Below are 13,953 nucleotides of genomic sequence, written 5' to 3' on the forward strand. Positions count from 1 at the left end.
TTGGTAATTAGCCTGCTGACTCTGCTGCCATTTTCTCAGACCCTCTGTCTGAGGACATACACCACTCCAGCATTTGTTCTTCCTGTTTTTAGCTGTTGTCCCAGGCTACACAGATGATCTATCAAACTCTGTGATGGCAACCAAATGTCATACTTCTGAACTCAACTAAGAGGCATGCACATACCTGTTAGGCAGTTCAACAGTCAACTCATGGAATGCTAATGGTAGACTGACAACACTGCTGCTAAATGCATGGCAGCACAAGTATGTCCACACAATCCTTTGTCCTGCCCACGGCTTATTGGATTCACAGCACTGTTTCTGCTGCTGAGACCCTCACACTGTGAGCTGCAGTGTCTGGGAGGGGGGCAAGTGAGGCACAAATTGAGGAGGATTTTTTGCATTCAAGGGAGGGTAAAGGAGTTTTTTTTTTTTTATGCATGTGCCTCACATGATATTTAGATTCTGGACCTGTTCAGACTGTTACATGCATAAGGAATAGCGGATTACAGGATCTGATGTCAGGATTTTAGCACAATTGCTAGAAGTACTTTAATATGCAGTATCTAAGTCTAACAGCCCTTATCTATGTCTAATGTAAAATTACCATTAAATATTAGGAAATCTTTGCAAATGACAGAAAGCACTTCTCATGCTCATGCATGTGTTAGTAATTGCTTGTGGCTGTTTAGGCTCGGTTCACACTGGGGCGACTTGTCAGGCGACCTAGTCGCCTGACAAGTCGCCTCCCGTTCTGTGCTATGGAACCGTTCTAATCGGAGCGACGCAAGTCGCTCCGACTTAGAAAAAGGTTCCTGTATTACTTTGGGGGCGACTTGGGGCGACTTGCATAGACTTCTATGCAGAAGTCATCTCGCAAGTCGCCCCGGCAGTCGTTTGCAGGTCGCCTCGCTGAGGCGACCTGCAAGTCGTGCCGCCCATGTGTGAACCGAGCCTCAGGCTCGGTTCACACTGGGGCGACTTGGGATCCGACTTGTACGCCCTCAAGTCGCCCCAAGTCGCCCCAAGTCGCTTTGTATTTAGATTAACATGGTAGGCAATGGGAGCGTCTTAATTGACACTACTGAAGTCGCTCCGACTTCAGAAAAGGTTCCTGTACTACTTCTATCCGACTTGTAGGCGACTTGTACCCATTCAACTCAATGTAAGTCGCCTGCAAGTCGGATCTCTCTGTAAAGTCAAGCGACTTTGCAGAGAAAACCCCTCCCTCCCCCCCTCCCTCCCAGAGAGGTGATTGGCCACAGGCAAAGTCGCCTGTCATGGAGGCGACTTCAAGTCGCCTCGTAATTTGCCGAAGTCGCGCTGAAGTCGCGCTAAAGTCGCGCTAAAGTCGCGCTGAAGCCGCGTTGAAGTCGCGGTACAAAGTCGCGCTAAAGTCGTGTTGCCCATGTGTGAACCGACCCTTACTGACTGATTATCACAAAAGATGCTTGAATCAGCTGTAGCAATTTCCAAATACCAGGCCATATGTAGTTTCCTTGAAGTTCACCAAAGCCATAACCTTTTTAAAGTTTTCAATAGAATTGGGAGAGTTTAAAAACCCTATCAGGCTTTTATTGCGCTCTCTCTCTCTCTCTCTCTCTCTCTCTCTCTCTCTCTCTCTCTCTCTCTCTCTATATATATACGTATCGGTTAAATTTCACTGTATTTCCTGTCACTGAAATAGTGAAAAACATAACATTTGCATTACCCTTTACCTGCTCTACTAATGGCCACCAAGACAAGAAGAGAGGAAAATATCTCCACAGCAAAGACACAGACAGACAGTTCCTAAACCTTCTCTATCCAAATCTAAAATAAATCTAGAATTTTATGGACTGGAGCTTAACTTCAGTCCTTTCAAAGCATGGGATAAAATGTAGAGGATTAATCTGACACACCAAAACATGCTTGTGTAACATGTATAAAAATATACACATTTAACAAGTCAAATCTCCTGCTCTTGAAATGTTAAAGGATCAAGACAGTTGCAAACCAGGGAAATTCCTATTTATGCCCATGTTTCCATCAAACAGACTCATTATGAAAATGAGGTAATAGAAAATTGAATTGAATACATTTTTGTTACAAAAGTATAAAAATCTTGCACCTTGATGTTTCAAAAATACCCCTTCATACAACTTTGGCCAGCACAAGCAGTTGATTTTTGCCTACGATCCCTGCAATTGTCCAAATACTTTAAGTAATGACCACTGTTTTCTCAAATAGAAGTCACGTGATCTGCATTTTCCTGAATTTCAATGCACTCAATCTCTTCTCTCTCTTTCCGTTTGGCTCTTCTCTTTTTCTTGTGGCGTTTTTTAGAAGGAGGGAAGAAGGTTAAGAAAACAGGCAAAATGACGAAGCAGTGCAGTATCGTGCAACTACCAGTCAGCAGCAAGCATTTGAACAGTGTGGAGGTCAAGTTTGAAGGCACAAACAGAAGGGGTACCAGCCCAACAAGAAACGATATGACATTCTGGATAATAGCTGTGCCATTCTCCTTGAGTGAATCTTGTATGCATAGAGTTCTTGTGTGCTCAGTGGCTAAGACAAATGTATAAAGCAGAGGGGAACAGTGATCTATGGCAAAGTTCAAAGCGTAAATAAGGCACATGATGGATACGCAATCCATATCAACGTTCCATAATGTCATTAAACCCAATACCCCCAATTCAATAGAAGTTACAGTAATTATCAGCCAGAAGTTTCCCAAAGGTTGAATGACCAAGAAGAAGGTTAAAATTAACACCAGCAAGATGCTAAAACCAGAAATAGCGACTGGCATTGTCACTGCCAAGCCATAGTGATCCATAAAAACAAAGGTGGGGTTGAAGACAATAAACTTTATACTTTGTATCAATGAGAGTGGCCTCAGCTTTTCAAGGAGCTCAACCACTTCCCGTTGTGTGTTTTCACTAGTCCTAGCTACCAGATACATCCGGGATGCAATGATATTCAATTCATCTCCTGACCTAGAAATAATTATGTCATTTCTGAAGTGCTGAAATTCCGGTTTCTTTAAGAAAACATTTTGGAGAACGTTAATAAAATCAGTTTTGTTTGATGCCGAAATATTGCCAACCTTTAAAAAGTGGTAGAATTGCTCCATCCAAGATTCCGTATTGAATCCATGAGTTATGGTTTTCAAGTCTTCTTGAACAGTTGTATTCCAGTATTCAAGAGGTTCATAGATATAGAATCCAATCACAGGGCTATAGTTGCTAAAGTACTTTTGTTGTATAAAAGCATAAGAAACACTGGGAGAGTCACTTGCTAGAAGGTTTATAATGTTTGATCCACCACTAATTTGGAGGCAGCCCATGAATGAGAATGATGCATAGATGAGGTATAATATGACCACAAAGGGTTTGACATATGTATTTGTGATCCACTCATTATAATGATCTCTTAGAAAATGCTGAATGAAATGGTTCTCATAAGGGTCTGGCTCATGGTGGGTTGAATGCTGATGCCCATCGCTCATCATTGTTTGAAACCATATTGGTTGTCTGTCCAAATACTCCTCAGAAGGAATTTTACAACAGAAGATACTGTGATATCGATTTTGTTCCAGTTGGCCAGCAAAGACTAGGCATGAGCCATAGAAGGAAAAAACATAGAAATAGTTTAGGACAATAGTAATGCACATGTTCTGGCAAAATATCTTTACTGCCTCAATGTTTGTAAAAGGACTAGCGCCCATTCCAAAAGTGATGATGTACAGAGAACTGGTCATTGTATATGACACCATTACATCTGAGTAGGCATCTGCTACCCTGTCTTTGAAAGGCAAACTTTCTCTAGTTCTCCTCCATCCAGAAAGAAGCTCAAAAACTCCTTTTGTTCCATGACCTGGAAGACAAAACAAAAGAAATGGTTTCATAATCTAGGACATATTTCACTTCACCTAAACACAGCAGTGTTTTTTTATGTTAAAATTTGGTCAGTTCACCCAAACAGGATATAATAGTTTTCAGTCAATGTAGACTGCTTCATTTACCCACCAGTTTCTTACAAATCTCTGGGTTTGAACAAAAAATACCTGGATTGCTTAAACTGTGCATCATTGGGTGAGGGGAGGTCTCCTTCCTTTTTGGTTTCTATGTATTTTACATAATAGAGAATGCAGTATGATATACAATATCTCACAAAAGTGAGTACACCTCTCACATTTTTGTAAATATTTTATTACATCTTTTCATGCGACAACACTGAAGAAATGACACTTTTGCTACAATGTAGTGGTGAGTGTACAGCTTGTATAACAGTGTAAATTTGCTGTCCCCTCAAAAGAACTCAACACACAGCCATTAATGTCTAAACCACTGGCCACAAAAGTGAGTACACCCCTAAGTGAAAATGTCCAAATTGGACCCAAAGCATCAATATTTTGTGTGGCCACCATTATTTTGAGGCACTGCCTTAACCCTCTTGGGCATGGAGTTCACCAGAGCTTCACAGGTTGCCACTGGAGTCCTCTTCCACTCCTCCATGACAACAATTAGCCGACAGCTGAGCGGCCAGCTCAGTGAAGGAAGGGCTGAGCCCAGCCCTAACAGTACCCCTCCTCAATGACCCTTCCCCCTCAGAGGACCACCAGGCTTGAGGGGAAAACGTCTATAAAAATCACGGAGGAGGACAGGGGCATGTACGTCTGAGGATGAGACCCAAGAGCGTTCCTCCGGACCGTACTCTTTCCAATGCACCAGGTACTGTATGCGCCCATGGAACCTACGGGAGTCAACAATGGACTGTACTTCATACTCCTCATGGTTCTCAACCTGTACAGGGTGAGGACGTGGCACCGAGGTGGTAAAGCGGTTGCAGACCAAAGATTTTAATAAGGAGACATGAAATACATTCAAAATACACTGCATATTAGAAGGAAGGTCTAATGCGTTAGCCACTGGGTTAATCCTGCGAAGAATACGGAAGGGCCCAATAAATCGAGGTGCAAACTTCAGTGAGGGAACACGAAGTCGGAGGTTGCGAGATGACAGCCAGACCCTGTCCCCAACCTGGTAGGAAGGCCATGAAATTGCTCTTCTAATGCAGGAATATTCTGTGGAACAAACGAGTCAGGCAACATGGAAGGTTGGAAACCATAATTTGCCATAAACGGGGACAATCGGGAAGCAGAATTCAAGGCACTGTTGTGAGCAAACTCTGACCACGGTAATAGGTCTGACCAGTTGTTATGATGGTTAGAAATATAGCAACATAGGAATTGCTCCAAGGACTGATTGGCTCCTTCTGCGCCCCATTAGACTGCGGGTGATACGCAGAGGAAAAAGTAAGCTGAATTCCCAACTGTGCAAAAAAGGCTCGCCAGAACCGGGACACAAACTGACTACCCCTGTCCAAAACAATCACCTTGGGTAGCCCATGTAAGCAAAAGATTTCCCGAGCAAAAATGGAAGCCAGTTCCTTAGAAGTGGGCAACTTCTTAAGTGGAATACAAAGACACATCTTTGAGAAGCAGTCAACCGCCATAAGGATAACTGTGTTGCCCTGGGAGTGGTTAACTCCACAATTAAATCCATAGACAGGTGGATCCAGGGCCTCTCTCCATTGGGTTTGGGTTGTAGGAGGCCCACTGGAAGGTGTCGTGGAGTCTTATGCCCCGTACACACGGTCGGACTTTGTTCGGACATTCCGACAACAAAATCCTAGGATTTTTTCCGACGGATGTTGGCTCAAACTTGTCTTGCATACACACGGTCACACAAAGTTGTCGGAAAATCCGATCGTTCTAAACATGGTGAAGTAAAACACGTACGTCGGGACTATAAACGGGGAAGTGGCCAATAGCTTTCATCTCTTTATTTATTTTGAGCATGCGTGGCACTTTGTCCGTCGGATTTGTGTACACACGATCGGAATTTCCGACAACGGATTTTGTTGTCGGAAAATTTTATAGCCTGCTCTCAAACTTTGTGTGTCGGAAAATCCGATGGAAAATGTGTGATGGAGCCTACACACGGTTGGAATTTCCGACAACAAGGTCCTATCACACATTTTCCGTCGGAAAATCCGATCGTGTGTACGGGGCATAACTCTGAGCACACACGGAACAGGCAGCTACGAAGGCAGTTACATCAGCACATAGACTAGGCCACCAGAATTGTTGGGGAATGGCCTAAAAGAGTTGATTCTTCCCAGGGTGGCCAGCAGCCTTGGGAGAATAGTAAGTCTGGAGCACGGCAGTATGGAGACTCTCTGGGACAAAGCAGCGGTCACAAGGTTTCTCAGGAGGAGCATGGACCTGAGCAGCAAAAATTTTGTCACCCAAAGGAGAAGTGAGACTGGTGCGAACCGTAGCCAGAATACGATCAGGAGGAATCACAGGAACCGGAATCGACTCCAACTTGGAAGTGGAGGAAAATTGTCGTAACAAGGCGTCAGCCCTTACATTCTTAGTACCGTGTAAGAATGAGACAATGTAATTGAAACTTGACAAGAAAAGAGCCCATCACACCCTTCTGGGAGAGAGGTGTTTAGCCTTAGACAAGAATGTGAGATTCTTTTGGTCAGTAAGAATGAGAACCGGCACAGTGGTACCTTAGAGGAGATGTCTCCATTCTTTCAGGGCTAAAATGATCACCAACAGCTCTCTGTCACCAATCTCGTAATTGCACTCTGCAGGTGAAAATTTCGTGGAAATGTAGCCACAAGGATGCATAGAGCTCTCAGAGTTAAGACGTTGAGACAGAAGGGCGCCAACTCCAGTCTCAGAAGCATCAACCTCAAGGATAAAATGTAACGTAGGATCAGGATGTGCCAACACAGGAGCAGAAACAAAGGCAGCCTTGAGACTCTGAAAGGCCTTAATGGACTCCGGAGACCAACTCTGTGGGTTACCGTCCTTTCTGGTCATATCAGTCAGGGGCTTGACCAGAGACGAGAAGTTACAAATAAACTTCTGATAATAGTTGGCAAAGCCCAGGAAATGCTGCAGAGGACGTAAACCCACAGGTTGGGGCCACTGTAGGACTGTCAAAAGTTCCTCTGGGTCCATCAAAAAACCAGCAGTGGAAATTACATAACCCAGGAATTTTACCTGCTCACAATGGAACTCGCACTTCTCCAGTTTACAATAGAGATTGTTCTCTCTTAGTTTCTGAAGCACACGACAGACATCTATGTGGTGGCTCTTCAGGGACTTGGAAAATATGAGGATATCATCGAGATAAACCACCACACATAACTGCAATAAATCTCAGAGGACATTGTTAATAAATTCCTGGAAAACTGCTGGGGCGTTACAAAGGCCAAAAGGCATTACGAGGTTCTCATAATGGCCTGTTCTGGTGTTAAACACAGTTTTCCACTCGTCACCCTCCTTAATCCTCACGAGATTGTAATCCCCTCTCAAATCAAGCTTCGTGAAAACCGTTGCTCCCTTGAGGCGGTCAAATAATTCCGTAATCAATGGAATCGGATAGGCATTCTTAATCGTGAAATGATTGAGACCCCTATAATCAATACAAGGTCTCAGTTCACCACTCTTCTTCACACAAAGAAGAAACCAGCACTAGCAGGAGACGAGGATTTGTGGATGAAACCTCAAGAATGTGCGCCTGCAACATACTCCTCCATGGCCTTATCCTCCAAGACCGACAAAGGGTAAACGAGGGGTATGGCACCAGGTTGAAGGTCAATTGCGCAATCATACAGCCGGTGTGGAGGCAAACTACCGGCTTGACCTTTGTCAAAGAAATCGCTAAAATCGTAGTACTCCTCTGGCAGGGAGGAGAGTGAAGAGGTCCACAGGACCCTGATTACCTTCTGGAAGCATGTCTCACTGCATTGTGGTGACAAGGAGTGAACCTCAGCACGGAGCCAATCAAAAGAGGGATTGTGCCTCTGTAATCAAAGATAACCAATAACCAGCGGAAACTTAGGTGAGGAAATAACTTGGAATTGGATTATCTCATGGTGAAGAGCTCCTATGGCCATGGACAACAGAACCGTCTCATGAGTCACATGGGCAGGCTGTAGAGGTCTCCCGTCAAGAGCCTCAATGGCAAGTGGAGTGTCATGCAGCTGCAGCGGAATTGAGTGCTTCGATACAAAGGCAGCATCAATGAACAGGCCAGCAGCCCCAGAGTAGATTAGAGCCTATATCTCGACAGACAACTCAGCCCAAGAAAGGGTGACTGAAACCAGGGGCTTATCCTTCTGGATAACTGGGAATTAAACAACACCACCTAAGGTCTGTCAGTGACAGGACCTCAAGGTTCGGGCGTTCCCTGGACAGGTAAGACAAGACTTCAAAAAGTGACCTGCCTGGCCACAATAAAGGCACAATCTCTTCCTCCTCCTAAAAGCTCGCTCATCCGCAGAAAGACGCGTGAAACCCAAGTGAAAGGGTTCACCTTCACTGACCGACTCGGTACCAGGAGGCATGGGAGGTGAGGTGAGGGAGGCACGAGTGGGAATGCAAAGCTCGGAGACAAACAAACAGGAGGCTTCCGCAAGCGCTCCTTAAAAGAGAGTCTTTCTCTGAGTCTGGAGTCAATGAGGATGGCAAACATGATCAACTTGCTGAGTGGGTATATCTTGAGCTGCTATCTCATCCTTGATGGTATCCAAGAGACCATAAGACAAAGCAGCCACGAGGGCCTCATTGTTCCACACAACCTCTGCTGCCAGAGTACGGGATTCAATGTCGTAGTCGGCAACAGTTCTCGTGCTCTGTCCAATGGACATGAGGCACTTGGCAGCAGAAGCGGAGCATGCAGGAAAGTCAAACCCTTTTAACCACCTCAATACAGTATACACTTACACCCCCTTCCTGCCCAGATCAATTTTCAGCTTTCAACACTCTCACAGTTTGAATGACAGTTACTCAGTCATGCAACACTGTACCCATATGAAACTTGCGTCCTTTTTTTCACACAAATAGAGATTTTTTTTGGTGGTGTTTAATCACTAATGGTTTTTTTTATTTTTTGTTCTATAAATAAAAAAAGACCGTAAATTTTGTAAAAAAAATGCCTTTTTCTTTGTTTCTGTCATAAAATTTTGCTAATTAGTAATTTTTCTGGCCAAAATTTATACTGCTACATATCTTTGGTAAAAATAACCTAAATTAGTGTACATTATTTGGTCTTTGTGAAAGTTATAAAGTCTACAAACTATTGTGCTAATCACTGAAAATTGATCACATCTGATCAGGCCTTCAGTACATCAGGTGAATCTCATTTCTTGAGACACTAACAAGTCAGGAAAGTACAAATACTCCCCAAATGCCCCCTTTTTAGAAAGTAGACATTCCAAAGTATTAATTAGGTAGCATGGTGAGTTTTTTTAAGTTGTAATTTTTTCCCACAATTCTTTGCAAAATGAGGATTTCTTTTTTTTAACAAAATTGTCAAATTATCAGGTTATTTCTCACACACAGCATATGCATACAACAAATTACACCCCAAAATACATTCTGCTACTCTTCCCGAGTATGGCGATACCACATGTGTGAGACTTACTCAGCCTGGCCCCATACAAAGGACCAATATTGAAGTAACACCTTCAGGCGTTCTACGAGCATAAATGACACATCTCATTTCTCAACCACCTATTGCACTTTTGAAGGCCCTGGAGCACCAGGACAATGGAATTGCCCACAAAATGACCCCATTTTGGAAAGCAAACAACCCAATGTATAATCTATGAGGCATAATGAGTCTTTTGACTGGTTCATTTTTTTCCAGAAGTTTTTGGAAAATGTGGAAAAAAAATGAAAACACATTTTTTTTTACACAAAGTTGTCAATTTATAAGATATTTCTGACACATGGCATGTATATAGCAAAAATTACACCCCAAAATACATTCTGCTACTCTTCCCAAGTATGTCGTTACCACATGTGTGAGACTTTTACACAGCCTGGCCACATACAGAGGCCCAACATTGAAGTAGTACCTTCAGGCGTTCTAGGAGCATACATTACACATCTCATTTCATTCCTACCTATCACACTTTTGAAGGTCCTTGAGCACCAGGACAATGGAATTACCCACAAACTGACCCCATTTTGGAAAGCAATCACTCCAACGTATATTCTATGAGGCATGGGCTGCAAATAGGTACTCAGGTACTCTGATGGGTTGGAGACAGGTACTCGGTTACTCTGATGGGCTGGTGACAGGTACTCGGTTACTCTGATGGGCTGGTGACAGGTACTCGGGTACTCTGATGGGCTGGTGACAGGTACTCGGGTACTCTGATGGGCTGGTGACAGGTACTCAGGTACTCTGATGGCCTAGTGACAGGTACTCAGGTACTCTGATGGGCTGGTGACAGGTACTCAGGTACTCTGATGGCCTGGTGACAGGTACTCGGGTACTCTGATGGCCTGGTGACAGGTACTCGGGTACTCTGATGGCCTGGTGACAGGTATTCGGGTACTCTGATGGGCTACAGATAGGTACTCGGGTACTCTGATGGGCTGGTGACTGGTATTCGGGTACTCTGAAGGGCAGTGACAGGTAGTCAGGTACTCGGATACTCATATGGACTGTGACAGGTACTCAGGTACTCGGGTACTCAGATGAACTGTGAAAGGTACTCAGGTACTCATATGGACTGTGACAGGTACTCAGGTACTCAGATGAACTGTGACAGGTACTCGGGTACTCAGATGGACTGTGACAGGTACTCGGGTACTCAGATGGACTGTGACAGGTATTCGGGTACTCAGATGAACTGTGACAGGTGCTCATATGGACTGACAGGTACTCAGATGAACTGTGACAGGTACTTTGATGGGTGGTGACATGTCCTCTTTATTGGGGGGCAATCAGTGTGATTTGTGTACACTGTAAGTGGTAACGAGATGTTACCACAATTTACTTCTCACACACGATCGGTGTGTGAGGAGGAGAACCCGGTAAAATCTCGTTACCGTGGCTTGTTGACATTTAGTGATCGGCTGTGAAAGGATCACAGCCGATCACATGGTAAACAGCTGCCGGCCAATGGCTGTTTACCAGCGTCGGTGACGAGCAGTGTTCCCGGGAACATGCTGCCACCGACGTGCACGCGCAGCGTGCTCGAGATCGTGCGCATGCGCCATGCAAAGTGAGGCGGTACCACCTGTGATCGGCTGTGACTTCATCATGGCCGATCCTGTGGTAAACAGCCATGCCCAATGGCTGTTCACCCCCTCGATTGAGAGCGGTGTCTCTGTGACACGCCGCCACCGAAGGAACAGGGATGCGCGCACACGATTGCGCACATTCCCTGTTTAAATGGAGGGCCGTCATATGACGCCCTCCCAGAACGAGAGCCGCACTGCCTGGCCGTCATTTTTACAGCCGGCGGGCGGCAAGCCGTTAAACAAAGCCACAAACTCAGGGTAGCTCAAGACAACAGGTTTTTGCGTCTCCCATAGAGGGTTTGCCCAGGCCAAGGCTCTCTCAGAAAGCAAGGATATCATGAAGCCTACTTTGCTTCTGTCCGTGGGAAATGCCTGGGGCAACATCTCAAAGTATATCTCAACCTGGTTGAGAAACCCTCTGCATTGGACTGGATCGCCCCCAAATCGATGGGGAAGCGGAGCAGAACCAGACATGCCTCTTATATAGGTAATACTCGAGGCGGGTGCCTGCACAGAGACTAGAGCAGCAGCAGGGTCGGCCTGCAACATAGGTTGTACCGGGGTGGCCACAGTGGGAGATTCCAGGTAAGCAGTGCGACTCAGGAGCATTTGTAGCACCATGGCAAACTGATCCATGCGATGATCCAGTTCATCCAATCTGGAAAAAATATTACCAACAAGTGGATTGACTGCATCTTCTGAATTCATGGCCTTCGCCTTTTTTGTTTGGGGGGGGGGGGTTCTGATATTATGATACCGGACTCATTCACCTCTCACGGAGTGTCACTAGGAGTGATTGCAGTTATTTACACATTACTTCATTCACCTGTTTCTAATGTTATGCTTGATTATGTTTGGTATGTATTAGTTCATATTTATGTGTATTGCACCAGTAATTGATGCTCATTTGTGTGGTCATCACCACTGACCTTACAAGTCTTTTTAGTATTTTCCATTATTTTGATTGTATGTTCTGTTTGCATATCGTGTATCACCTTTCACATTGTGATTTAGGGTTTACTTCACTTCATTAGAGGGGGTGTTAGTACTCACCTCAAGCTCACTTTAGGGGGGTAGCGCCACTCTGCATCTCCTTGTGTCCTTTCCTTAGGGGTGATTCAGATTTTCCAATTCATGGCCTTCGCCTACTGTCAGAAACCATGAAATCAGGCCGAGAGAGAAGTACAGTTAAATCACACTTGTTTAATAATAAAAGTAAAAAGAACAAACGTAGTCAAAACATAGTCAAAGTTCAGTAACCGGAATGGAAAGTCAGCCAAGCCAAAAGTCAGGGATCAATGTAGTAGAACAGCAAGCAGGATCTGGAGCCAGAAGGGATGCCAGCACAGCAAGTCTTGAAAAGGATTGCAGGAGATAGTTTCTGTGATGTTGACCAAGGTGAATGCAGAGCTCCTCTGGACTGGATGGCTTTAGTAGGCAGGACTGATGAGCAGGATATCATCAATAGCTGAGTAACTGTGGAGAGCTAGGAGCTGGCAATTAGCTGGCAGCTGAGCGGCCAGCTCAGTGAAGGAATGGCTGAGCCCAGCCCTGACACAGTGCATATGTTTTAGCACTGATCACTATATTGGTGTCACTGGTCCCCAAAAAAAGTATCAAAAGTATCACCTAGTGTCCGATTTGTCTGCCACAATGTCACAGTACCGCTATAAGCCGCTAATAGCCTCCATTACTTATAAAAATAAATACATTTTAAAAATTCCATAAAAATATCCCATAGTCTGTAGACACTATAACTTTTGCACAAGCCAATCAATATATGCTGCAAAGAGGGGGGGACTGTGCATGAGCACAGGTGGGACTTTGAATGAGGCACATGCTGTGCACTTCCATCCCTGGTACAAAAAAGAGAAAAAGGGAATTTGGGACTTTAAATGAGGTTCTGGACATGGTGGGAGTATGTTGAAAGGAAACACATGTTTATTGACATGAAATAATGTGATACAATATCAGGATCCTGGGGCTGTACACAGCAATACATGCATGTCATGGACACTAGAGACATATATTAATATCAACTTGGAAACTCATGACAATATGGCAAATACATATGGAGCATGGACATCAAGGATACAACATAATATCAACTTAAAATACATGACAGCATGAAACATGAATGAACAGCTCCCAAAATTGCATATGTTATACACACATAGGTCCTAAGAGCGGCACAGTGCAATGAAATGGCACGAGGTAAAATGTTATAAACCAAGATTGCTTGTAAACCAGTGGATGGATCAGTGTGCTGATGTGGGAATGTGTTATAGTTTTTTTTCAAAATTGTCGGTCTCTTTTTGTTTATAGTGCAAAAAATAAAAACCACAGTGTTCATCAAATATCACCAAAATAAAGCTCTATTTGTGGGACAAAAAGGACATCAATTTTATTTGTGTACATCATCGCACGACCACGCAATTGTCAGTAAAATTCAACAGTGAATTCACTTGGACACTCCTGAAGAAGCTGTCAATCCACGAAACTGTTGAGGACACGTTCCCAAGTACTCTAGATAACAGCCTTCAACAATCTTTGTGGGCATTTTTAAATGTTATTGTAATTGATGTACTGTAAACAACAGCTAGGTGTGAGATCTATATTCTGAGTATATAGATGTTTTAAATTGATGTTTTTTGAATAAATTTAAATTTTACCCATAACTGTATCTTTGTATGTGGTACCGGAATAGTCCATTTAGCTTCATGGGGGGGCGGGGTGGGACTTTATTGGAGTAGTCCCTATGGATCCCTCTTCCTCCTCCCCCCATCTTTCTCTATACAAATTGTCAGTTAAAGTAACACAGTGCCGTATCGCAAAAAAATGACCTGGTC

The 13,953-nt window shown here is 44.1% G+C and overlaps 1 protein-coding gene across 1 annotated transcript in view; it reads right to left on the minus strand.

Annotated features, from left to right (window-relative positions):
• Positions 1-1,252: 1,252 nt before the first annotated feature.
• The window catches only part of PTCHD4 (patched domain containing 4), a 251,321-nt gene continuing 238,620 nt past the window's right edge, over positions 1,253-13,953 (minus strand). The window contains exon 3 of the mRNA XM_073625282.1: positions 1,253-3,855. Coding sequence (XP_073481383.1) covers positions 2,222-3,855 — 1,634 coding nt within the window. The 3' untranslated portion in view covers positions 1,253-2,221. The remainder of the gene's footprint in view (positions 3,856-13,953) is intronic.

This window comes from Aquarana catesbeiana, linkage group LG04 (assembly GCF_042186555.1).
Source record: "Aquarana catesbeiana isolate 2022-GZ linkage group LG04, ASM4218655v1, whole genome shotgun sequence".
Taxonomy (NCBI): Eukaryota; Metazoa; Chordata; class Amphibia; order Anura; family Ranidae; genus Aquarana; species Aquarana catesbeiana.